Source organism: Heterodontus francisci, chromosome 9 (assembly GCF_036365525.1).
Source record: "Heterodontus francisci isolate sHetFra1 chromosome 9, sHetFra1.hap1, whole genome shotgun sequence".
Taxonomy (NCBI): Eukaryota; Metazoa; Chordata; class Chondrichthyes; order Heterodontiformes; family Heterodontidae; genus Heterodontus; species Heterodontus francisci.
This window is the reverse complement of record NC_090379.1, coordinates 116,875,326-116,901,946: the sequence shown is the minus strand read 5'-3', so window position 1 is coordinate 116,901,946 and position 26,621 is coordinate 116,875,326. Positions and strand designations below refer to the sequence as shown.

Below are 26,621 nucleotides of genomic sequence, written 5' to 3'. Positions count from 1 at the left end.
AGCATTGGAATAGTCAAGTCTAGAATTAACAAAAGCAAGGATGAGGGTTTCAGCAGCAGATGAGTTGAGACAGGGGCGAATTCGGGCGGTGTTCCAGAGGTGGAAATAGGTGGTATTAATGATGGCAAAAATATGAGGTAGGAAGCTCATCTTGGGGTCAAATGTGACACCAAGATTTCCAACAATCGGGTTCAATCTGTTGCCAGGGACAGGGATGCAGTCGCTCACTAGGGAATGGAGTTTAGAGCGGGGACTGAAAACAATGCCAACAGTCTTCCCAATATTTAATTGGAGAAAAGTTCTACTCATCCAGTCCTGGATGCGGGCAAGTAGCCTAACATTTTAGGGACAGTGGAGCAGTCGAGAAAGGTGGTGGTGAAGTAAAGCTGGGTGTCATAGTGTACATGTGAAAATAAACGCATGCTTTTGGATGATGTCATCAAGGGGCAGCATAGAGCTGAGAAATACAAAGGGCCCAGGATAGATCCTTGGAGGACACCAGAGGTAACGGTGAAGGAAGAGTAAGACATTGCAATTGATTCTCTGGCTACGATGCCTGGATGTGAAGTAGGAGGAGGCCAAGGATAGATCCTTGGGGGATGCCAGAGGTAACGGGGTGGGAGCAGGAAGAGAAGCCATTGCAAGTAGTTCTCTGGCTACAATTAGATAGATAAGAATGGAACCAGGTAAGAGCAGCCCCACCCAGCTGGACAACAGTGGAGAGGTGTTGGAGGAAGATGGTGTAGTCAACCGTGTCAAAGGCTGCAGACAGGTCAAGAAGGATGAGGAGGGAAAGTATACCTTTGTCACTGTCACATAAGATATAATTTGTGAGTTTGATAAGAGTAGTTTTGGTACTGTGGCGGAGGCGGAAACCTGATTGGAGGGACACAAACATGGAGTTCCGGGAAAGTTGGGCATGGATTTGGGAGGTAACAACACACTCAAGGACTTTGGAAAGGAAAGGGAGGTTGGAGAAGGGACAGTAGCTTGCAAGAGTGGTGGAGTCAGGGTTGTTTTTTTGAAGAGAGGAGTGATGATGGCACTTTTAAAGGCGGGAGATACAGACAACATCTGAAGAGAGAGAGAGACGTTAACCATATTAAATAACCAGAGTGACTATTGACACCAATGTGTCAGCCAATGAGTTAGAGGTGGGGCGGGACTTGTCATTCTAGAGTCTCTGAACTCATGACTGAAACTAAAGCAGAGTCTCCTGCGTACAGCAGGATTATTGCTCCAGCAAAATACAGTGAGTGGAGCATATTTACATAATACTATTTGTGCGTGTAAAATCAATCGAGTCTCTTACAGCAGTGCAGTCACCAGGCGTGACTGATGGGGGAGTTACATAAATCATCGGCGTTCTAACCAGGGTTTGTGCTGTCACTATATGTATTCTTGCATTTGTGGTAGAACCTGTCTCTCAAGGACACACAGGTGAATTGTCCCTCATACTGGCTTTCACAACCACCAGCAAAAGCGTACCAAGAGAACACACCCCATCTAAATGGATTGTTTGCTGTGTGTCCATCATCTTTCGTAGATGAAAGGATGCCAACCACATGTGTTCTTAAATAACACAGTGAGCTGCCCAATTAAAGTTTGCCCATAATGAATCTGATTCGCGCACATTGGTTAATTTGCAGATCAAAGGTCTTTGCCTCTGTGTTGCAGTAACCTCGGCAACTGAAATCATTAAAATGAAACTTGCTTGAGGCAGAATTCGGCATCTGTCAGAAACTAGTGAACTGCGGTAGATATTTCTGAGCTCACCAAGCGTCCTCTGGCCTTTCTCAATAAGGTCGTCAGTTATTGCTGAGACATGGGCTGTCTCGTGTTGGGATTTAGACTGAGGTTGTCCTCCATTCCCAGTTATATCCGAATGGTAAGAGACGAGGAATAGCTTCTGCTTCTGGTAGCAGGAATTACTTATTCAGCCACTGCCTGAAATGAAGCATTCCTGCCGTACTGAGAAAGATGGAAAACACTCTCCAAAGCACTGGACATTACTTGGTTATAAAGTACTGCTGAGTATTTCAGTACCTTGAGGTGAGCTTCTGATCCCATATCCTCTCTATCACTACAACTGCCTACTTCCACCTGGTCTAGCCTACATGTGACTCCAGATCCACAGCAATGTGGTTGACTCTTCGCCCTCTGAAACGGCCTAGCAAGGCACTCAGTTGTACCAAACCACTACGAAGCCTAAGAAAAAGAATGAAATTAGACAGACCACCCGGCATCGACCTAGGTACTGGAAACAACGGCAAACCCGGCCCTGTCGACCCTGCAAAGTCCTACTTACTAACATCTGGGGGCTTGTGCCACAATTGGAAGAGCTGTCCCACAGAGCCTGACATAGTCATACTCATGGAATCATACCAGACACCACCGTCACCATCCCTGGGTACGTCCTGTCCCACCGACAGGACAGAACCAGCAGAGGTAGCGACACAGTGGCATACAGTCAGGAGGGAGTTGCCCTGGGAGTCCTCAACATCGACTCTGGACCCCATGAAGTCTCATGGAATCAGGTCAAATATGGGCAAAGAAACCTCCTGCTGATTACCACTTACCACCCCCTCCCTCCCCCACCGCCCTCCCTCAGCTGATGAGTCAGTACTCCTCCATGTTGAACACCATTTGGAAGAAGCACTGAGGGTGGCAAAGGCACAGAATGTACTCTGGCAGGGGGACTTCAATGTCCATCACCAAGAGTGGCTCGGTAGCACCACTACTGACCGAACTGGGTGAGTCCTAAAGGACATATCTGCTAGACTGGGTCTGTGGCAGGTGGTGAGGGAACCAACAAGAGGGAAAAGCCTACTTGACCTCGTCCTCACCAATCTGCCTGCCACAGATGCATCTGTCCATGACAGTATTGGTAGAAGTGACCACCGCAAAGTCTTGTGGAGACAAAGTCCTGTCTTGACATTGAGGAAACCCTCTATTGTGTTGTGTGGCTCTACCACTGTGCTAAATGGGATAGATTTCGAACAGATGTAGCAATGCAAAACTGGGCATCCATGAGGCGCTGTGGGCCATCAGCAGCAGCAAAATTGTACTCAACCACAATCTGTAACCTCATGGTCTGGCATATCCCCCATTCTACTATCAAGCCGGAGGACCAACGCTGGTTCAATGAAGAGTGCAGGAGGGCATGCCAAGAGCAGCACTAGGCATACATAAAAATGAGCTGTCAGCCTGGTGAAGCTACTACACAGGACTACTTGCATGCCAAACTGCAGAAGCAGCATGTGATAGACAGGGCTAAGCAATCCCACACCAACAGATCAGATCTAAGCTCTGCACTCCTGCCACATCCAGTCATGAATGGTGGTGGACAATTAAACAACTAACAGGAGGAGGAGGCTTCACAAATATCCCCATCTTCAATGATGGGGGAGCCCATCGGTCCTCTGAAACATCACCTCTAAAACATCACCTGTCCCCACCACTACCTCAGCCCATTTGCTGCTGAAACCCTCTTACATGCTTTTGTTACCTCCAGACTTGACTATTCCAGTGATTTCCTGGCTGGCCTCACTTCTTCCACCTGCTGTTAATTTAAGCTCAACCAAAACTTTGCTGCCCGTATTCTAACTCGCGCCAAGTCCTGTTCGCCCATCAGCTCGGTGCCCTCTGGCCAACACTGGCTCCCAGTCGGGCAATGCCTTGATTTTAAAATTCTCATCCTTTTGTTCAAATCCCTCCATGGCCTTGCCCATCTCCCTATTTCTGTAACCTTCTCCAGCTCTGTACACTTCCAGCTCCGGCCTCTTGAGCAGTCCTGATTTTCATTGCTCATCCATTGGTGGCCAAGCTTGCAGCTGCCTGAACCCTAAGCTCTAGAATTCCCTCCCTAAACCTTTCCACTTCTCTAACTCTCTTTTCTTCTTTAGGCCATTACTTCAAACCCACCTCTTCAACTACACTTTCCTTCACCTGACCCAATATCTCCTTATGTGGCTCGGTGCCATTTTTATTTCCATAACGTTCCTATGAAGGGCCTTGGAACGTTTTACTACATTACAGGTGCTACATAAATTCAAGTTGTTATCTTTTTGATGCAGTCAGATATGACTGTTGCCCAATATATTGGAACTACCTGTGATTGACAACTGTCCCAGATTGATGTGAAGTCACCAGCAATTCTTAGAGCTCTCTTCGAGCAACTCGGGAGTAAAGTCATCGGAGCATGAAAAATGATTCGACGTTTTTTTTAAAATTTTCGTTGAACATTTTTGGTTTTTAGTTACGAGAGTATTGGAGCTGGGAAAAGTACTATCTGATTGACAGTCAGGAATCATCCAATCGGGTAGGGAAGTGTCTGTTCGCTTTCCAATTGGCGTGAGAAGGCGGGCTGAGTATGGATGGACATATCAGTTGACCAATGGTGAGTGTGTGGGGGCGGGGGTTCTGAAGGTGGGAGGTCATATGATGAAACCTCCTGGAGTAGATCCAACCAGAGAACAGCACCACGGTGGGTTTTTCCATTGAGCTTGGCAGCAATCCTATGGGTGACCAACGGTGGGAGCGTGGGGGCAGGGTGGTTAGAGGCAGGGGGTCATGTGACATAACAACTTGGAATAAGTCCAAACAAAGCTGGCAATCCTACAGCCAGCCCTGAGCTTGTGTAGAATATGCAGCTCCCATTGTGCAAGAAGACGAGCTACACATTACAAAACAAAATGCAGAGTGTGACTCAATCTGATCGTTCTCCATGTCACTGCAACTTTTGTCTTCTTGCTCTTTCTTTCTTATCTTTCCAGCTCCCTTTTCTTTTTGCATTTCTCACTTTCTCCATTTCTTATGCTTCTCTCCCTCTTCCTTTCTCTCTTCCCCCTCCCTTCCCCCTTTTTCTCTCAATCACCCTCCCCTCACTCTGTCGCACGGTTTCTGACTATGCCTTTGTAAAGACTAAATCTGGGAGACTTATTACACACAAGGCGACCCTCTGCCCTCCAGTCTAGACTTGGCAATGTCTCTCACAGATTTTGTAATCCCATTGTCAACAACGTTTTCTTTCTCAGGTCGGGAAAAGAGACCTATGTAAACATTGCTCTCATTACCCTTTCTATATCCCCAGCACAGGAATGTATTGCTGTCGGGAACATGGGAATGATTTTCAAGACACTTTACAATATGTCTCATACTGACAGCTAGCAGGCAATTAAGAAATGCCACGTGGAATATTCATGGAAAGTCACTGTGTGCAGCACAGGATGTTTGAGTTAATTCAGAATCAAGACTGAACTGCCAGCACAAATCACCAAGGGGAAAGTCAACCCCTCTTCTGCACCACCACAGCACAGCAAGATCCCACAAACAGCAATCTGATTAGTGACTAAATGATCTGATTTAGCGATGTTGGTTGAGGGATTAAATATTGGAAGGACACCAAGGAGAACTCCCCACCCACCACCCACATTTCTTGAAAGTAGTGCCATTGGGATCCTTTATGTCCACTTTAGAGGGCAGATGGGGCCTCGTCATAACATCTCATCGTAACACTCCCTCAGTATGTAAAGGGGAAGCCAGGTAAGTACACAAGGCAGAAAGGAACAGAAGGTCATGTTGATGGGGTTAGATGAAGAGGGGTGGGAGGATGCTCATGTGGAGCATAAATGCCAGCACAGACCAGTTGGGCCAAATGGCCTGTTTCTGTGCTGGACATTCTATGTAATTCTAGCATGGCACTGGAGTGTCAGCCTGAATTGTGTGCTCAAGTCTCTGGGACAGGTCTTGAACCCACGACCTTCTTGACTCAGGCAGGAACACTACCCACTGCGCCACAGCTGACAACTTGATGGGTTACTGAAAACTTGTTACATTAATATGCATGGCTCTACTGGAAAAGGATTGGTCATCTCATCAGAGCCTCAACGGATAAATGCACCTGGTTATTGCGCGAATGCCCCATGAAATCTGAATGGTGAAGGTTCACTAGATTGGTTGCTGGGGTGAGGGGTTGTCCTCTGAGAGGCTCAGTAAACTGGGTCTATATTCTCTGGAGTTTAGAAGAATGAGAGGTGATCGCATTGAAACAGACAGGATTCTGAAGGGGCTTGACAGGGTAGATAGTGAGAGGTTGTTTCCCCTGGCTGGGGAATCGAGAATACCAGGGCACAGTCTCAGGATAAGGGGATGACAATTTAAGACCAAGATGAAGAGAAATGTCTTCACTCACAGGGTTGTGAATCTTTGGAATTCTCTATCCCAGAGGGTTGTGGATGCTCCATTGTTGAGTATATTTAAGGCTGGGATCGAAAGATATTTGGTCCCTCAGGGAATCAAGGGATATGGAGAGAGGGCAGGAAAGTGGAGGTGAAGCCGAAGATCAGCCATGATCGTATTGAATGATGCAGCAGGATAAACGGTCTACTTCTGCTCTGATTTCTTCTGCTCTTATGAACCTGAAGCGGCTGAGTGTTGGAATTCTTGCCTCCTGTGTTAGACATTTATGGGTTCAATCCCTGCTTTGAAACTCTGCTGTAGTGGGCATGCTGCCAACTTCCCAATGAGGAAATTAAACCAAGGCCTGTTGTCCCATGTGATAATGTTTTGTATCACATGAGGAAGGGTCGGAGTTCTCCTGGTGTCCTGGGCAACACTGCTCCTACAACCAGCAGCACCCCAAACAGATTACCTTGTTATTTGCTGAGTGTGGGACCTTTGCTGTGCACAAATTGTGTCTTTTTATTTTCAGAAAATGACATTTAAGGATCCAGTATCTGAGTAATTAGAGATATAATGTGTGGTGAGTGTTGTATGTTTGGGAGGAACAGGACCTCTGGTTCCCAAAGCTCTCCAGCACTGGGGTTTTCCTCCCCTCATGTCTGGGTCTGGTGTAGACTCATTAATACAGATTGATTACAGTGATCAGTCAATAACTCCATTATCATTGTAACATGTGACAACCAGGATAGTGGAAGGTGAACTAGATGGATCTTGGGCTTTTTTGATCTAACAATCCATGTGGTTGCTTCCTTAACAGTAACTGCGGTTCAAAAGTAATCCACAGTAAAACCGTTTGGAACATCCTCAGTGTGTGATGAGCTGTTACTTTACTTTCTTTGCAAACCATATAGAATAGAATCATAAAATGATGTGGCACAGAACCCATTCAGCCCATCGTGCCTGTGCTGGCTCTTTGACAGAGTTCCCCAATGAGTCCCACTCTCCTGCTCTTTCCCCACGGACCTGCAAGTTTTTCCTTCTCAAGTATGTATCCAATTCCCTTCTGAAAGTTACTGCCCCTTTCAGGCAGTGCATCCCAGATCACAACTCACTGGGGGGAAAAAAAATTAATCTCCCCCCAGTTGTCTTGACAATTACTTTATATCTGTGCCCTCTGGTTACCAATCTTCCTGCCAGTGAGAACAGTTTCTCCTTATTTACTCCATCAAAACCCCTCATCATTTTGAGCACCTTTATTAAATCTCCCCTTAACCTTCTCTGCTCTAAGGAGAACAATTCCAGCTTCCACATATAGATTATAAAGTCTTAGGTTCAGTCTCTGGTTTCCACTGGGTTAATTGATCCCAAGCCTGGGTAACTTCATATCACTAAATACTGCGGCACAGTGGCACCATGGTTAGCACCGCTCCAGTTAGCACAGCCCGGGTTCAGTTCTGGGTACTGCCTGTGCAGAGTTTGCAAGTTCTCCCTGTGACCGTGTGGGTTTCCTCCGGGTGCTCCGGTTTCCTCCCACATGCCGAAGACTTGCAGGTTGATAGGTAAATTGGCTATTGTAAATTGCCCTTAGTGTAGGTAGGAGAATGGTAGGGAATATGGGATTAATGTAGAAGGGGATGTGGTAGGGAATATGGGATTAATGTAGGATTAGTATAAATGGGTGGCTGATGGTCGGCACAGACTCAGTGGGCTGAAGGGCCTGTTTCAGTGCTGTACAACCATGACTTATTTATCAGCCACTTTATGTTTGAGATCCGACACAATCTGTTTTCGTTCACAATGGGGAGAAGGCAAAATTAAACAGTCCAAAAACTGCAGATATTTCGGCAAAGATTCGTTTGGGATTTCGGGAACTGCAGGCGTGTGCATTTGCATGACATATAGCTGATTGGTACCACAGCAACCATTGACCTGACAATATCACCATGGCGATTAGAGGTGCCAGACGAGGGTTGCTAAGGCAACAGGACTGGGTCATAGTCCTATGCAGGCAGCAGCAAGAGGAAATGGAGTGGTTGTGGATCTCAACACTGCCTGAGGATCAATCATTTGATTATTTAAGGTGATTCAGTCCGTTCTTTTTTGTATCCACACATTAAGACTAACACTGAATTTCAGAGTACAGTTTTACTGGGTTGCAGAAATAAAGGATTCACTGAGGGCGAGTTCTGCTGTTGAATATTAAAAACAGTAACAATGACTGTACACGAATAAAACTTTGCAGTTTGTTGGCTGGAGCATTCAGAATGATTCATCCCCTGCTGACACAAATTCTCCTGCTGCACAATTGCACCTTCATAGTTCAAATCCCTGTGAGGTCAGACTGTTTCATGTATTGCTGAGGAAGCTCACCGTCAGTTATGCGGGGTTCTCGGTGTATGTTGTGGCTAAGTGGTCGGTTCCCACTCTCACCGCTGAGCCAGAAGGTTGTGGCTTCAGGCTCCATTCCAGAGACTTGAGCACATAATCTACAGTTGAGCATAAAATATTGGTCTTTTTCCATAGGATGGTTTACACAGGCCCGAGAGGGCAGACGGGGTCGCAGTTTAACGTCTAACCTGAAAGATGGCACCCCTGACAGTGTAGTACTGCACCAGAGTGTCAGTCTGGATTACGTGCATATCAATTTAAATATTAACAAGCTTCTGCACTCTCTAATTCAGTTAATGAGCGAAAGGATTTAATAGGGTAGATACAGAGAAACTGTTTCCTTTGGGGAGGGGGGAATCAAGAATGAGGGGACATAATAAAATTAGAGTTAGGCCATTTAAGAGTGAAATCAAGAAGCACTTTTTCAGATAGTCGTCATTGGAAACCCCTGAAAGGCTCCAGATGTTTGGGGTCATCTGGAGCTTTCAGACTGAAATCGAGAGCATCAAGGGATTGGGAGCAAAGGCAGATAATCGGGGTTGAGGTGCAGATCGACCATGAGCTAACCGAACGTCATAACAGGCTCAAGGGGGCTGAATGGCCTCCTCCTGTTCCTGTGAAACTCGGTTAAATTAAAAGGAAGCATTAGTTGAGTGTTGGGTATTTGGATGTTTGTGCTGTGGAATGATAGAGGCAGCAGAGTTTAGATGCTAAATACATTCCGACATTCCCAGGGAGTGAGTGACAGACAGAGTTAGGATTAGAAAATGCTGGGTCTTACCCCCAGGGAGGTGGCACACCCGCACACTTGCACACACCCGGCAAAGAGGTTCAGTTGAAAACAGGAGAATGTAGCTCTTCATTGGGATCAAACGGACAGAAGGAATTGAACAGTGCAGCTTTCTATCCCAGAATGTGCACTCTTCTGCTGAGAGCTCGATCAGTCGAGTGACATCAACAACTAGACTGCTACATTACTCAATTACTTCTATCCATTTGATCCCAGTGCAGGAAACATTGTCCTGTTTTGAACCGATGTATGTGTGTCTCTGTGTGCATGTGTGTGTGTTCCTGTGCATGTGTTCCTTTGTTCATGCATGTGTGTGTCTGAGTGTGGGTCTGAGTGTGTGTGCATATGTCTGTGTGTGTAACTGCCTGTATGTGTGTGTCCGTGTGTGTCTATGTGTGTAGCTGTGCCTGTGTGTGTGTAACTTTGTCTGTGTGCATACCTGCCTGTGTGTGAGTGTGTGTCTGAGCATGTGTGAGCATATGTCTGTGTGTGTAACTGTGTCTGTGTGTGTGTGTCTGTGTGTGTAACTGTCTGTGTGTGTGTGAGTGTGTGTCTGTGTGTGTAACTGTCTGTGTGTGTGAGAGTGTGTGTCTGTGTATGTAACTGTGTCCATGTGTGTGTGAGTGTGTGTCTGTGTGTGTAACTGTCTGTGTGTGTGAGAGTGTGTGTCTGTGTATGTAACTGTGTCTGTGTGTGTGTGAGTGTGTGTCTGTGTGTGTAACTGTCTGTGTGTGTGAGAGTGTGTGTCTGTGTATGTAACTGTGTCTGTGTCTGTGTGAGAGTGTGTGTCTGTGTGTGTAACTGTCTGTGTGTGTGAGAGTGTGTGTCTGTGTGTGTAACTGTGTCTGTGTGTGTGTGAGTGTGTGTCTGTGTGTGTAACTGTGCCTGTGTGTGTGAGAGTGTGTGTCTGTGTGTGTAACTGTGTGTGTATGTAACTGTGTGTGTGTGTGTAACTGTGTCTGTGTGTGTGTGAGTGTGTCTGTGTGTGTAACTGTCTGTGTGTGTGAGTGTGTGTGTCTGTGTGTGTAACTGTGTGTGTATGTAACTGTGTCTGTGTGTGAGTGTGTGTGTCTGTAACTGTGTGTGTATGTAACTGTGTCTGTGTGTGTGAGTGTGTGTGTCTGTGTGTGTAACTGTGTGTGTATGTAACTGTGTCTGTGTGTGTGAGTGTGTGTCTGTGTGTGTAACTGTGTGTGTATGTAACTGTGTCTGTGTGTGTGAGAGTGTGTGTCTGTGTGTGTAACTGTGTGTGTATGTAACTGTTGCTGTGTGTGTGAGTGTGTGTAACTGTGTGTGTATGTAACTGTGTGTGTGTGTGTGTGAGAGTGTGTGTCTGTGTGTGTAACTGTGCCTGTGTGTGTGAGAGTGTGTGTCTGTGTCTGTAACTGTGTGTATGTAACTGTGTCTGTGTGTGTGTCTGTGTGTGTAACTGTGTGTGTGTGTGTGTAACTGTGTCTGTGTGTGTGAGAGTGTGTGTCTGTGTGTGTAACTGTGTGTGTGTAACTGTGTCTGTGTGTGTGAGAGTGTGTCTGTATGTGTAACTGTGTGTGTGTGTAACTGTGTCTGTGTGTGTGAGAGTGTGTGTCTGTGTGTGAAACTGTGTGTGTGTAACTGTGTCTGTGTGTGTGAGAGTGTGTCTGTATGTGTAACTGTGTGTGTGTGTAACTGTGTCTGTGTGTGTGAGAGTGTGTGTCTGTGTGTGTAACTGTCTGTGTGTGTGAGGGTGTGGCTCTGTGTGTGTAACTGTGTGTGTGTGTAACTGTGACTGTGTGTGTGAGAGAGTGTATGTCTGTGTGTGTGAGAGTGTGTGTCTGTATGTGTAACTGTGTGTGTGTGTAACTGTGTCTGTGTGTGTGAGAGTGTGTGTCTGTATGTAACTGTGTCTGTGTGTGTGAGAGTGTGTGTCTGTATGTGTAACTGCGTGTGTGTGTAACTGTGTCTGTGTGTGTGAGAGTGTGTGTCTGTGTGTGTAGCTGTGTGTGTGTAACTGTGTCTGTGTGTGTGAGAGTGTGTGTCTGTATGTGAAACTGTGTGTGTGTGTAACTGTGTCTGTGTGTGTGAGAGTGTGTGTCTGTGTGTGTAACTGTGTGTGTGTGTAACTGTGCCTGTGTGTGTGAGAGTGTGTGTCTGTATGTGTAACTGTGTGTGTGTGTGTGGAACTGTGTCTGTGTGTGTGAGTGTGTGTCTGTATGTGTAACTGTGTGTGTGTGTAACTGTGTCTGTGTGTGTGAGAGTGTGTGTCTGTGTGTGTAACTGTGCCTGTGTCTGTGTGTGTGAGTGTGTGTGTGTCTGTGTGTGTAACTGTGTGTGTATGTAACTGTGTGTGTGTGTAACTGTGTCTGTGTGTGTGTGAGTGTGTGTCTGTGTGTGTAACGGTCTGTGTGTGTGAGTGTGTGTGTCTGTGTGTGTAACTGTGTGTGTATGTAACTGTGTCTGTGTGTGAGTGTGTGTGTCTGTAACTGTGTGTGTATGTAACTGTGTCTGTGTGTGTGTGTGTGTGTGTCTGTGTGTGTAACTGTGTGTGTATGTAACTGTGTCTGTGTGTGTGAGTGTGTGTCTGTGTGTGTAACTGTGTGTGTATGTAACTGTGTCTGTGTGTGTGAGAGTGTGTGTCTGTGTGTGTATGTAACTGTTGCTGTGTGTGTGTGTGTGTCTGTGAATGTAACTGTGTGTGTATGTAACTGTGTGTGTGTGAGAGTGTGTGAGAGTGTGTGTCTGTGTATGTAACTGTGCCTGTGTGTGTGAGAGTGTGTGTCTGTGTCTGTAACTGTGTGTATGTAACTGTGTCTGTGTGTGTGAGTGTGTGTGTCCGTGTGTGTAACTGTGTGTGTGTGTGTAACTGTGTCTGTGTGTGTGAGAGTGTATGTTTGTGTGTGTAACTGTGTGTGTGTGTGTGTGTGTGTAACTGTGTCTGTGTGTGTGAGAGTGTGTGTCTGTATGTGTAACTGCGTGTGTGTGTAACTGTGTCTGTGTGTGTGAGAGTGTGTGTCTGTGTGTGTAACTGTGTGTGTGTAACTGTGTCTGTGTGTGTGAGAGTGTGTCTGTATGTGTAACTGTGTGTGTGTGTAACTGTGTCTGTGTGTGTGAGAGTGTGTGTCTGTGTGTGTAACTGTGTGTGTGTAACTGTGTCTGTGTGTGTGAGAGTGTGTCTGTATGTGTAACTGTGTGTGTGTGTAACTGTGTGTGTGTGTGTGTGAGAGTGTGTGTCGGTGTGTGTAACTGTCTGTGTGTGTGAGGGTGTGTCTCTGTGTGTGTAACTGTGTGTGTGTGTAACTGTGACTGTGTGTGTGAGAGAGTGTGTCTGTATGTAACTGTGTCTGTGTGTGTGAGAGTGTGTGTCTGTATGTGTAACTGCGTGTGTGTGTAACTGTGTCTGTGAGAGTGTGTGTTTGTGTGTGTAACTGTGTGTGTGTAACTGTGTCTGTGTGTGAGAGTGTGTGTCTGTATGTGAAACTGTGTGTGTGTGTAACTGTGTCTGTGTGTGTGAGAGTGTGTGTCTGTGTGTGTAACTGTGTGTGTGTGTAACTGTGCCTGTGTGTGTGAGAGTGTGTGTCTGTATGTGTAACTGTGTGTGTGTGTGTGGAACTGTGTCTGTGTGTGTGAGTGTGTGTCTGTATGTGTAACTGTGTGTGTGTGTAACTGTGTCTGTGTGTGTGAGAGTGTGTGTCTGTGTGTGTAACTGTGCCTGTGTCTGTGTGTGTGAGTGTGTCTGTATGTGTAACTGTGTGTGTGTGTAACTGTGCCTGTGTGTGTGAGAGTGTGTGTCTGTGTGTGTAACTGTGTGTGTGTGTGTGGAACTGTGTCTGTGTGTGTGAGTGTGTGGCTGTATGTGTAACTGTGTGTGTGTGTAACTGTGTCTGTGTGTGTGAGAGTGTGTGACTGTGTGTGTAACTGTGTCTCTGTGTGTGAGAGTGTGTGTCTGTCTGTGTAACTGTGTGTGTGTGTGTGTGTGTGTGTGTAACTGTGTCTGTGTGTGTGAGTGTGTGTCTGTATGTGTAACTGTGTGCGTGTGTAACTGTGTCTGTGTGTGTGAGAGTGTGTGTCTGTGTGTGTAACTGTGCCTGCGTGTGTCTGTGTGTGTGAGTGTGTCTGTGTGTCTAACTGTGTGTGTGTAACTGTGCCTGTGTGTGTGAGAGTGTGTGTCTGTGTGTGTAACTGTGTGTGGAACTGTGTCTGTGTGTGTGAGTGTGTGTCTGTATGTGTAACTGTGTGTGTGTGTGTAACTGTGTCTGTGTGTGAGTGTGTGTCTGTAACTGTGCCTGTGTGTGTAACTGTGTGTGTGTGTAACTGTGCCTGTGTGTGTGAGAGTGTGTGTCTGTGTGTGTAACTGTGTGTGTGTAACTGTGCCTGTGTGTGTGAGAGTGTGTGTCTGTGTGTGTAACTGTGTGTGCGTGTAACTGTGTCTGTGTGTGTGAGTGTGTCTGTGTGTGTAACTGTGTGTGCGTGTAACTGTGCCTGTGTGTGTGAGAGTGTGTGTCTGTGTGTGTAACTGTGTGTGTGTGTAACTGTGCCTGTGTGTGTGAGAGTGTGTGTCTGTGTGTGTAACTGTGTGTGCGTGTAACTGTGCCTGTGTGTGTGAGAGTGTGTGTCTGTGTGTGTAACTGTGTGTGTGTGTAACTGTGCCTGTGTGTGTAAGAGTGTGTGCCTGTGTGTGTAACTGTGTGTGTGTGTAACTGTGCCTGTGTGTGTGAGAGTGTGTGTCTGTATGTGTAACTGTGTGTGTGTGTAACTGTGCCTGTGTGTGTGAGAGTGTATGTCTGTGTGTGTAACTGTGTGTGTGTGTAACTGTGCCTGTGTGTGTGAGAGTGTGTGTCTGTGTGTAACTGTGTGTGTGTGTAACTGTGTCTGTGTGTGTGAGAGTGTGTGTCTGTATGTGTAACTGTGTGTGCGTGTAACTGTGTCTGTGTGTGTGACAGTGTGTGTCTGTGTGTGTAACTGTGTGTGTGTGTAACTGTGTCTGTGTGTGTGACAGTGTGTGTCTGTATGTGTAACTGTGTGTGCGTGTAACTGTGCCTGTGTGTGTGAGAGTGTGTGTCTGTATGTGTAACTGTGTGTGTGTGTAACTGTGTCTGTGTGTGTGAGAGTGTGTGTCTGTATGTGTAACTGTGTGTGCGTGTAACTGTGCCTGTGTGTGTGAGAGTGTGTGTCTGTATGTGTAACTGTGTGTGTGTGTAACTGTGCCTGTGTGTGTGAGAGTGTGTGTCTGTGTGTGTAACTGTGTGTGTGTGTAACTGTGCCTGTGTGTGTGAGAGTGTGTGTCTGTGTGTAACTGTGTGTGTGTGTAACTGTGTCTGTGTGTGTGAGAGTGTGTGTCTGTATGTGTAACTGTGTGTGCGTGTAACTGTGTCTGTGTGTGTGACAGTGTGTGTCTGTGTGTGTAACTGTGTGTGTGTGTAACTGTGCCTGTGTGTGTGAGAGTGTGTGTCTGTATGTGTAACTGTGTGTGTGTGTAACTGTGTCTGTGTGTGTGAGAGTGTGTGTCTGTATGTGTAACTGTGTGTGCGTGTAACTGTTTCAGTGTGTGAGTGTGTATTAGGGTTGCCTTTGTGATTGGGCGTATTCCTGGAGGTTTCATCCTCCGACCTTCCACTTCCAACAACCCCAGAAGTTTTCATTGTGTGGAGCCTGATGAGCTCCAGCTGTGTGCACTCCCCTCCCATGGCCACCATCCCCAGATGGAAAGCAGATTCAAGATAGGCAACACACACATTGTTCCAATCGAGCTAATGTTCAGTGCGGAATCATTTGTTCCTTGGACACCAGTCCCATTGAATGCACAGATGTTATTAGACAGTTGGCGTATGCTCTGCCTTTATTTAATAAATGCAAAATGTTTCCTATAGATGTATAATCTGACTGATTGGCTGTCTTGCTCTAATAACAGACAGTCACTGGGTTATACCCAACAAGCTCATGCTCTCTTGCTGCTGGGTTCTATCAGCTCCAATTTTCATATCAGCCCTGGATCACCTCTGAGTCAGGAACTTGAGTTCAAATCCCACTCCAGAAAATACACCATTTAATCCAGGCTGATGCTCCAGTACCGAGGGAGTGCGGCACTGCCAGAGGTACCATCCTTTGAATGAGGCCCTGTCTGTCCTCTCACAGGGATGTAGAAAATCCTGTGGCATTATCTTGAAGAAGAGCAGGTGAATTATCCGCAGTGTCCTGATCAATATTTATCACTCAACCAACATCATAACACCAGATTATCTGTTTATCTCATTTATCTCATTGCTGTCTGCATGCTAAATGGCTGCCAATATATTTCCAAAAGAACTTCATTGGCTGTGAGGTACTTTGGAACATCCTGGCATTGTGTAAAGCACTACATTTCTTGCTTCCTTCCAATTCGCTTCCCCTCTACTTTCTCTCTTGAACTCATCCTGAGGTATGATTCCACAGGCCCTGGTGGCCCTCCAGTACCTCCCCCCCCCCAAGAAATCATACATAGTACTCTACATAGTGAGTGCCACGGGCTGTTTGACTAGGGGAGGCATCACATTCACACTTCCCAGCGGTGGTGACCATGATCAGCGGCGACTCCCCTCCCGCATCCCCCAGCAACCCACCCACTTCCTCAGCCCGATGGTGCTAAGACCAACTGTCACGTCCTGCACCGGGACCGGCTGAGGTGAACTAACTCGGCACAGTGGCGCAGTGGTTAGCACCGCAGCCTCACAGCTCCAGGGACCCGGGTTCGATTCCGGGTACTGCCTGTGTGGAGTTTGCAAGTTCTCCCTGTGTCTGCGTGGGTTTTCTCCAGGTGCTCCGGTTTCCTCCCACAAGCCAAAAGACTTGCAGGTTGATAGGTAAATTGGCCATTATAAATTGTCACTAGTATAGGTAGGTGGTAGGGAAATATAGGGACAGGTGGGGATGTTTGGTAGGAATGCAGGATTAGTATAAATGGGTGGTTGATGTTCGGCACAGACTCGGTGGGCCGAAGGGCCTGTTTCAGTGCTGTATCTCTAATCTAATCTAATCTAATCTAATCTAACTCGGCACCATCTCGGGCAGTCGAACTTGGCACCATCCTGCCTGCTATGTGCCGAGCAGTTTTTATATTCTTGTAGCACAGCCAGCAACAGAAAAACTAAGAGAAGCTAGAGTTAAGAGTGGACCTTCCAGCCACGAGCCTTCCCAGGTCCAGCTTGGGCTCTTCTGATCGGACCAGTGGGATCTCGGTAGCAATGTGCCTGTATGGGGCAATGCCCTTAAAGTAATGGCTGGTTTAGTATCTTCAGTAAATGCAATTGAAAAGGATGATGCATACCCAGATGTTTCTCTTTGCAGAACTAACTGTTGTTCTGCATGTGTTGTCAACAGATTAAAATTCTCTGAAACATTTGCATCCATGGACATTGGAATGCCTGTTCATTCGGCTTTACTGAACTTAATAAACTGGCCATTGCTTTAAGGTCCGTCTTCGTTCAGTGGTCACTGCTTCCAAATTGCCTCATACTTGCCCATTCAACAGGCAAAGGCTACAGGCTACCACTACAACACAAAGGGAAATCATTAGCCGGGTAACATTAGCTGGCTTCAGGATGGCTTGATTAACCCTTTCCTTACAGTGACAAGGAGGAGCAGTACAGTTAACCTGATCATCCCTGGGCTGGCGAATGGTGAAATCGGCATGACTGGGTGCAGCTCCAACAGGACTCAAGAAGCTCGACACCATCCAGGACAAAGCAGCCCGCTTGATTGGCACCCCATCCACCACCTTCAACATTCACTCCCTTCAGCACCGACGCACAGTGTGACAGCAGTGTGTACCATCTACAGGATGCACTGCAGCAACTCACCAAGACTCCTTCAACAGCACCTTCCAAATCCTCGACTTCTACCCCTAGAAGGACAAGGGCAGCGGATGCGTGGGAAAATGACCACCTGCAAGTTCCCCTCCAAGCCACACACCATCCTGACTTGGAACTGTATCACCGTTCACTTATTGTCACAGGATCAAAATCATGGAGCTCCCTTCCTAACAGCACTGTGGGTGTACCTACACCCCAAAGGACTGCAGCGGTTCAAGAAGGCAGCTCACCACCACCTTCTCAAGGGCAATTAGGGATGGGAAATAAATGCTGGCCTGGCCAGCGATGGCCAATCCCACGAATGAATATGAAGAGAAAACCCCAGATCAAGTCAAGATCTTCAGGAGAGGGTAGGGTTTTGGGGAGTGAAAGATACTGTCCATTTCTGATCTGTAGTTGGTTGTTTGGAGCAGTTCCCACTACCTGTAGTGCCTGGTGTCGCGAATCACCCTGTCACTGGCGAGCTTGTCACTCTCCTGCTGGTTGAATGCATGGTGCCCGTAGGGATCATCTCCAGGCTTCAGGAGTTTGCTGGAGAGATAGGCCTTTTCATCAAAGGTCTGTAGTTTATTTTTATCCAGCCATGGTGCCTTGGTTACCTGGAAAAAAAAGAAAGAATTTACATTTATATAGTACCTTTCAAGGCCTCAGGATGTCCCAAAGTGCTTCATATCCTATGAGGTACTTTTTGAAGTGTAGTCAGTCATAGAGGGATACAGCACCGAAACAGGCCCTTCAGCCCACACCAACCATTTATACTAATCTCACTTTCCCTCTCACATCCCCACCATTCTCCTATCACCTACCTACACTAGGGGCAATTTTTACAATGGCCAATTTACCTATTAACCCACAAGTCTTTGGCATGTGGGAGGAAACTGGAGCACCCGGAGGAAACCCACACAGTCACAGGGAGAACTTGCAAACTCCGCACAGACAGTACCCAGAACTGAACCCGGGTCACTGTGCCATATAGGGTGGACATATCCCTGGAGGTTCCATCACATGGCTTCCAACGTCCAATCACCCACCCAGTTAAAACAGCCTGGTTCTAACTAATAATTGGAAATGTTCAAAGGAAACAAAAATAAGAACACAATTGTTTTGAATGGGCCTTTGATTTCATCCCTGGGTTGCCTGCAGAGGTGTCCTGGAGATTAATCTTTGCTTCCTGGAGACTCCAGCACAACCCTGGAGGGTTGCCAACCCCTCTGTTGTAATGTGGAAAAGCACAGCAGCCAATTTACACAAAGCAAGCTCCCACAAACGGCAAGGAGATAAATGACCAAATCTGTTTTGTAGTAATGTTGTTTGAGTGATAAATATTGGCCCAGGATGGATAAAGGAAGAGGTTACAAAAGGAAATGGAGGTTTGGTCACATGATGGACTGTGCATCAAACAAGACAGCAGCTATGTGAGCTGATCCCAACATTCAGGACTGAGCTTCCCTCTGACCTGTGCTCCCCATCTCCCTTGCCATGTGACTCAGCTCTGGTTGTTGCTTATCACTGTTGTGCTGCTTTCCCTGTCAGCCTGGCTTTTCTGAGCAATGTGGGTCCCATTCTGCAGGCAACTGTCCTCCTGTCTGGAAGTTATGACCAACTTAGACCAGGTTAAGATCAGCCAAGAAATCGAAATAGCCCTGAATGTGTTAATTGACTTATCCTGATCCATAATCCTGCTCTCAAAGGTCTGCAGGGCAGAGAGTAATCACAAGGTTCACAGAAAACATTAATGCCATTTTAAATCTTAATTAACTTTTGACCACTCTCGGAAACTGAATTAATAACCGTGCAAAATAATCAAGCCAGTACAACAGGAACATATGAGCAGGAGTAGGCCATTCAGCCTGTCAAGCCTGCTCCAACATTCAGTTAGATCATGGCTGATCATCTATCAATGCCACTTTCCCATGCTATCCCCATATCTCTTGATCTCATTAGTATCCAGATATTTACCGATTCCTGTCTTGAACATGCTCAATGTTTGAGTTTCCACAGCCCTCTGGGACAGAGAATTCCGAAGATTCACCACCCTCTGAGTGAAGAAATTCCTCCTCATCTCAGTCTTAAATGTCCTACCCCTTATTCTGAGACTATGTCCCCTGGTTCTGGACTCACCAGTCAGGGGAAACATCCTATCTGCATCCACCCTGTTGCGCCCTGTAAGAATTTTGTAAGTTTCAATGAGATCACCTCTCATTCTTTGAATCTCTAGAGAATACAGGCCCAGTTTCCTCAATCTCTCCTCATAAGACAATCCCGCCATCCCAGGGATTAGTCTGGTGAACCTTCTTTGCACTCACTCTACAACAAGTATATCCTTCCTTAGATGAGGAGACCAAAACTGTACACAATACTCCAGGTGCAGTCTCACCAAGGCTCTATACAATTACAGCAAGATATCTTTACTCCTGTGCTCAAAACCCCTTGTAATGAAGGCAAACATACCATTTGCTCTTCTAATTGCTTGCTGCACCTGCATGCTAGCTTTTAGTGACTCATGAACAAGGACACCCAGATCCCTTTGGACATCAACACTTCCCAACCTCTCACCATTTAAGAAATACTCCATCTTTCTGTTTTTTCTACCAAAGCAGATAACTTTACACTTATTCACATTATATTCCATTTGCCATGTTCTTGCCCATTCACTTAGCCTGTCCAAGTCCCCTTGAAGCTTCCTTTCATCCTCCTCACAATTTACATTCCCACTTAATTTTGTGTCATCAACAAATTTGGAAATATTACAATTAGTCCCCACATCCAAATCATTTATATAGACTGTGAACAGCTGTGGCCCAAGCACTGATCCTTAGAGTACCCCACTATAGTAACAGCCTGCCATCCTGAGAATGACCCATTTATTCCTACTCTCTGTTTCCTGTCCATTAACTAATCCTCAATCCATTGCAGTATATTACCCCCAATCCCATGTGTTGTAATTTTGTTTACCATTCTCCTGTGTGGGACCTTATCAAAATCCTTCCGAAAATCCAAATACACCACATTCACTGGTTCTCCTTTATCTGTGCTACCAAGTAACATCCTCAAAGAACTCCAACAGGTTTGTCAAACATGATTTCCCTTTCATAAATCCATGTTGACTCTTCCCAAACATATCATTATTTTCCAAGTGTCTAGTTACCACATCCTTTATAATAGACTCTAACACTTTCCCGACTACTGATGTCAAACAAACAGGTCTGTAGTTCTCTGTTTTCTCTCTCCCTCCTTTCTTAAGTAGTGGGGTTACATTTGCTACTTTCCAGTCGGCAGGAACCTTTCCAGAATCTGTAGCATTTTGAAAGATAATCACCAATGCATCCACTATCTCTATAGCCGTCTCCTTCAACTGGTCCAGGGGATTTATCAACCTCCAATCCAGTTAATTTTTCAAGTACTACCTCTTTATTTATACCAATTTCTTTCAGTTCCTTATTTTCACAATCCCTTGGTTCCCTAGTATTTCATGGTCATGATAGCCAAAGAAAATATTACATAGAATTTACAACATTCGGCCATATAACCCTTCAGGATCTCCACATTCCACCAGCTCGGGCCTTTTGAGCATCCCCGATTTTAATCGCTCCACCATTGGAGGCTATGCCTTCACCTGCCTAGACCCCAAGCTCTGGAAATATCCCCTTAAAACCTCTCTACCGCTCCTCCTTTAAGATACCCGTTAAAACCAACCTCTTTGGCCAAGTTTTTGCCCACCTGTCCTAATGTTTCTTTCTTTTAGGGAGAGATTTTCACTAATCTTTTTGTAAAGAAGTGTTTCCGGATTTCACTCCTGAATGGTCTAGCTCCAATTTTAAGGTTATGCCGCCTTGTTCTGGACTCCCATCACTGGAGGAAATATTTTCTCTGTATCTACCCTATCAAATACTTTCAGCAATTTCAACACTTCAATCGGATCCCCCCTCAACCTTGTAACAGAACTTAGTCAAACCACAGCTTGAATGCTGCGTCCAGTTGTGGTTCAAACTTTGGATTGCGTGGCGAGAGGAGCTACCAGGTTCTTCTCTCGTGTCAGAGGGACTGAGTTATAAGAAAATACTGGAGAACTGTAGGATTTTCAGTTTCACAAGGAGATACCTGAGGGGTGTACATGACAGTAGATTGCACAGAAATGTAAATCTGTTTTACTACTTCAAACTAATCCTTGAGAATAGATGAGACTGGCACAAACTAGGAAAAGGCAAGTTTAGGGATGATGTTCAGAGAAGGTTCACTCAACTGATTCCTGGGATGAGAAGGTTATCTTATGAGGAAAGGTTGGACAGGTTGGGTTTGTATTCGCAGGAGTTTAGGAAGATGCGAGGTGATCTTATTGAAACATATAAGAACCTAAGGGGACTTGACAGAGTGGATGTTGAAAGGATGGTTCCCCTTGTGGGAGAGACTAGAACTAGGAGGCACAGTTTAAAAATAAGGGGTCTCCCATTTAAGACAGAGATAAGGAGAAATTTTTTCTCTGAGTGTCGTGAGTCTGTGGAAGTCTCTACCCTGGAGACTGGTGGAGGCAGGGTCACTGAATGTTTTTAAGGCAGAGGTAAACAGATTCGTGACAAACATAGTGGCGCAGTGGTTAGCACCACGGCCTCACAGCTCCAGTAACCTGGGTTCAGTTCTGGGTACTGCCTGTGCAGAGTTTGCAAGTTCTCCCTGTGACTGTGTGGGTTTCTGCCAGGTGATCTGGTTTCCTCCCACAGCCAAAGACTTGCAGGTTGATAGGTAAATTGGCCATTGTAAATTGCCCCTAGTGTAGGTACTTGGTAGGGAATATTGGGTTAATGTAGGATTAGTATAAATGGGTGGTTGTTGTTTGGCACAGACTTGGTGGGCCAAAGGGCCTGTTTCAGTGCCGTATCTCTAAATAAAATAAAAACAAGGGAGTCAAAGGGTATCAGGGTAAGCAGGAAAGTGGAGTTGAGTCCACAAACAGATCAGTCATGATCTTATAGAATGGCAGAGCAGGCTCGAGGGGCTGAATAGCCTCCTCCTGCTCCTAGTTTGTATGTATATATGTCAGAAAGAATAGAATAGAGGCAAAAGGCGTTGAATCATTTGAGAAATAGATGCATTGCGTAATTGGGAGCTATTGGAAATGTATTTTTGTCCTGTGTATTGATAAAGGTAGTGACCCTGTGAATAACGAATTCAAGCATGGGGTCAAAATCACTTAGAGATTTACCAAAGGTTAAATAATCAACAAACTCATGGTCATCACTGGGATTACTTAAAACCTGTGTGCATCAGAACACCCAGCTGAACTGAACATCAGCAAGAAAGACTTGCATTTATGTGGCGTCTTTCACCATCTCAGGGCGTTTCAAAGCACTTTACAGCCAATGAAGTACTTTTGAAGTGTAGTCACTGTTGGAATGTAAGAAATACGGTAGCCAATTTACACACAGCAAGATTCCGCAGACAGCAATGAAATATTGACCAGATAATCTGATGTTGATTGAAGGATAAATATTGGGCAGGACATCGGGCAGAACTCCATTGGTCTTCTTCAAATAGTGCCGTGAGATCATTTACCTCCACCTGGGAGGGCAGGCAGGGCCTCAGTTTAATGTCTCATCCGAAAGGCGGCACCTCTGACAGTGCAGCACTCCCACACTGCTGCACTGCAGTATCAGCCTAGATTATGTGCTGAGACTCAGAGGTGAGAGTGATACCACTGAGGCACAGCTAAGGGTGGGGTTGAATGCCCCTCCTTGTCTGTATCTCCCGTGTTGATCTTTGTGAGATCGTAACGTCATTGTACACTATCCTCAACAATTATACCCCCAGTCCACCGCGCTCAGTCTTAATCCACCACTTCCTATTGCCAGTCCATCACAAGCTCAATGTCAGGGTCTAAATGGAAAGCAGTCTCGTCCTGGTCAATATTGATTCCTGAACCAAAATCACTAATAAACATTATCTGGTTATTATCTCATTGATGTCTGTGGGAGTTTTGCTGTGAAAACTAATTGCTGCGTTTCATCCATTACATCAACAGTGAATACACTTCCAAATAGGTGACTACACTTGAAACTAGTATCTAATTGGCTGTAAAGCGCTTTGAGATGAACTGATGGTCGTGGAAGGTGCTACAGAAATGCCAGTCCTTTCTTTTAATCTCAAAACCTGGAAAGGATACAACGCACTTTTTAAAAAACAAACTAGCTCCCACCAGTCAAACCAGATGCTTTAATGGAAACATTCTGAGAAAAGCACTGAAATTGGAACATGTGCTACTGGAAACCAAATCAGAGTTACTCCTCATCCTGAAGGGAGATAAATCTGACTGGATTTTGTGGCACGGCCTCCTGCCTTCAACTTCATACTTAAAAAAATTCCAAGCAAATATTTTCCCTCTGTAATGAGTTTGGCTTGAAAGCTGTCTCTGATTTCACTAAGTGACTCACTGGGGTACAACATACATAATACATATCATCAGATAGAAAAGTACACTGGGTTGAATATGTATACAGTTCACCTCTCTCTCTCTCATTCTCTCACGTGATCTTGTTTGTCCTGTTCTCTCGCTCTCTTTTGCTCTTTGTTCTCACTTGTTCTCTCGCTCTCACTCTCTCGTGTTCTGCTCTCACGTGAACACTCACTCTTCTCTCACTCTCTTGTTCTCACTTTCAGTCTCTCATTTGCTCTCTCTCATTGTCTCACTTTTGTTCCCTCTCAGTCCTGTTCTCTCTCAATTCCACTCTCTCTGGTTTCCGCTCCCATTTATCTCTCACTCAGTCCGATTCTCTCATGTTCTCATTATCTCGTGCTCTGTCACTCACCATCCTGTTCTCTCTTGCTCCTGTTCTAGCTCTCTCTCTTAGTCCTGTTCTCTGCAGTCTCCTCCTCCTTCTCAATCTCATTTCCCTTCTCTTTAATTCAGTAGCTTCCAGTCTTATTCTCGCTCTCTCACTTCCATTCTCCCTCTCTCCTTTTCATCCTTTTGCTCTCTCTCTCTCTACTCACTCACACCAGTTCTCTCACTTCCACTCTTGCTCCCTCACATTCTCAATCCCAGTCTCTTTCACTTACATTCTTTCTCTCGTGCACTGTTGTTCTCTCATTCCATATTCTCTTGCTTTGTCTTGTTCTTTCTTACTCATTCCCTCTTGCACCTGTTCTCTCACTCTCTCTGCTGCTTTCGCTCTGTCCCACTCCCTCGCCTCCATTCTCTCATTCTCCCGTTTCCCCGTCAGTCTCCCTCCCTCTCATTCTTGTTCCCTCCTTTGCTCTCTTCTTTCTCATGTTTTCCCATTCTCTTGCATGCTGTCACTAACCTATCTCTCTGTTTTATCAATTGTACCATGCAGCTGAACTTTCCTCCCATATTTCTCCTGAACTCCAAACGCCCTCTCCAACATGTTCTCCGCCCACCCTTCCTGCATCCACCCTGTCCTGAATTCGTGATTCAAGACGGCCTTCTACTCTTCCTCAGTTGGCAGCCTGTCCACTGACTTAAACATCCACTCCCTCCACCACCAGTGCACCATAGCTGCAGAGTGTACTATCTAGCGGATGCACAATGAAGACATGGCAAAGAGTGTGTAAGAGGATGTATTCCAAACTGTGGTAAACAAGAGCGATGAGTACAGAGGAGTAGCAGTTTCACTAGTGTCAGTTTGATTTCAGACTGCTACCGGGGCTAGAGGATTAAATTATGTGAACACATTGTACAGACTAGGCTTGTATTCATTTGAATATAGAAGATTAAAGGATGATCTAATTGAGGTGTTTAAGATGATTAAAGGATGTGATCGGATAGCGAGAAACTATTTTGTCTTGTGGGGGAGTCCAGAAGAAGGAGGCGTAACCTTAAAATTAGAGCTAAGCCATTCAGGGGTAATGTCAGGAAACACTTCTTCACACGAGGGGTAGTGGAAATCTGGAACTCTCTCCTCCAGAAAGCTGTTGCGGATGGGGTGCAATTGAAAATTTCAAAACTGAGATTGATAGATTGATGTTAGATGAGGAAATTTAAGGGTAATGGAACCAAGGCCGGTAAATGGAGTTAGGATACACGATCAGTCATGATCCAACTGAATGGGCGGAACAGGCTCGAGGGGCCAAATGGCCTCCCCCTGCGTCTATGGTTGAGATGAGAAAGGTTTAATGCAGTTGTGGAGAGAAATTTCATCCAAAAGGAGTATCATGGTGATGGTACAAATTACAGAGCAATATCCTTTGGCAACTGCATGCCTTAGGTTTTTTTTTTGACTGCTCTCCAGGGACAAGATGTACAAAAACCAAGTACCATTTCATAGTTGGAGAACTTCAGAAATAGCTAGTGTGAACTGCCTAATCTGTGCCAATAAAAAGCCACAAATGTTTTATCGCATCTGCTCTGGGCTCAGCTTTCAGTTCCCTTCTTCAGTTGGGCCTCAACTGCTACAACAACAACAGCAACAGCTTGCATTTATATCACACCTTTAATGTTGCAAAATGACCCACGGTACGTCCCACAAGCATTGTCAGGCAAAATTTGACATGGAGCGACATGAGGAAACATTAGGACAGGGTCAAAGAGGTAGGCTTTAAAGGAGAAAGGAGAGGTGGAGAGGTTTAGGGAGGGAATTCCTGAGCTTAGGGCTCAGACAGCTGAAGGCACGGCCACCAATGGTGGCACGATGAAAATTGGGGATGCGCAAGAGGTCCGATTTGGAGGAGTGCAGATATCTTGGAGGGTTGTGTGGCTGGAGGAGGTTACAGAGATAGGGAGGGGGGAGGTCTAGAATGAGAATGTTAAAATCGAGGTGTTGCCAGACAGGAAGCGGGACTTGTGTGAGTTAGGACATGGGCAACAGACACACGGAACAATGAAAGGTCGGCTGGTTAGAAAGGAACCTTGTCAAAATGTTACTGAAAAGACAATTGAGATTTAATTTACACAGAATATAACTGAAAGCCTTTATAACGATTGTGTGGACAGAAACTCACCATCCAACCCGCCTTTTGGGAAAGCTTCGCATCACAAAACAAAAGGAAAATAAAAGAAACTGAAATTTTGCAGCCTTGCGGGTAAAAGCAATTGAGGAGAAGTGCTACAGATCAACAAATAAATCAGGGTTCCTACTCCTGACTGACAGTCCGTGCCCTCCGCGGGGCAGTAGAACCTGAAATTGGCAGGGGACCACCTCACCAGGGTAAGATGGACAGAGCATCTACCATCAAGACCATGAATTCAGTCACCCAATCAGGGGCGGGCGTGTCATGCCTGCAAGCACTGGACTTGCCAACCCTCCAGGACTGCCCTGGAGTCTCCAGGAATTAAAGACTAATCTCCTGGTCACGTGTAGGCTGCAGCTCTGGAAGAGAAAAATCACAGGAGCATTAAAAAGAAAACTTCTCTTTGGCCACTTTTGTTTATTAGATACAAAGATATTGGAGATTGAGGGGTGGGGGTGCGGGAGGAAGGCTGTCTGACT

The 26,621-nt window shown here is 45.8% G+C and overlaps 1 protein-coding gene across 1 annotated transcript in view; it reads right to left on the bottom strand.

Annotated features, from left to right (window-relative positions):
• galnt16 (UDP-N-acetyl-alpha-D-galactosamine:polypeptide N-acetylgalactosaminyltransferase 16) overlaps positions 1–26,621 on the bottom strand; it is a 163,216-nt gene that overhangs the window by 112,175 nt on the left and 24,420 nt on the right. Inside the window, exon 2 of the mRNA XM_068039764.1 lies at positions 17,605–17,780. Coding sequence (XP_067895865.1) covers positions 17,605–17,780 — 176 coding nt within the window. The remainder of the gene's footprint in view (positions 1–17,604; positions 17,781–26,621) is intronic.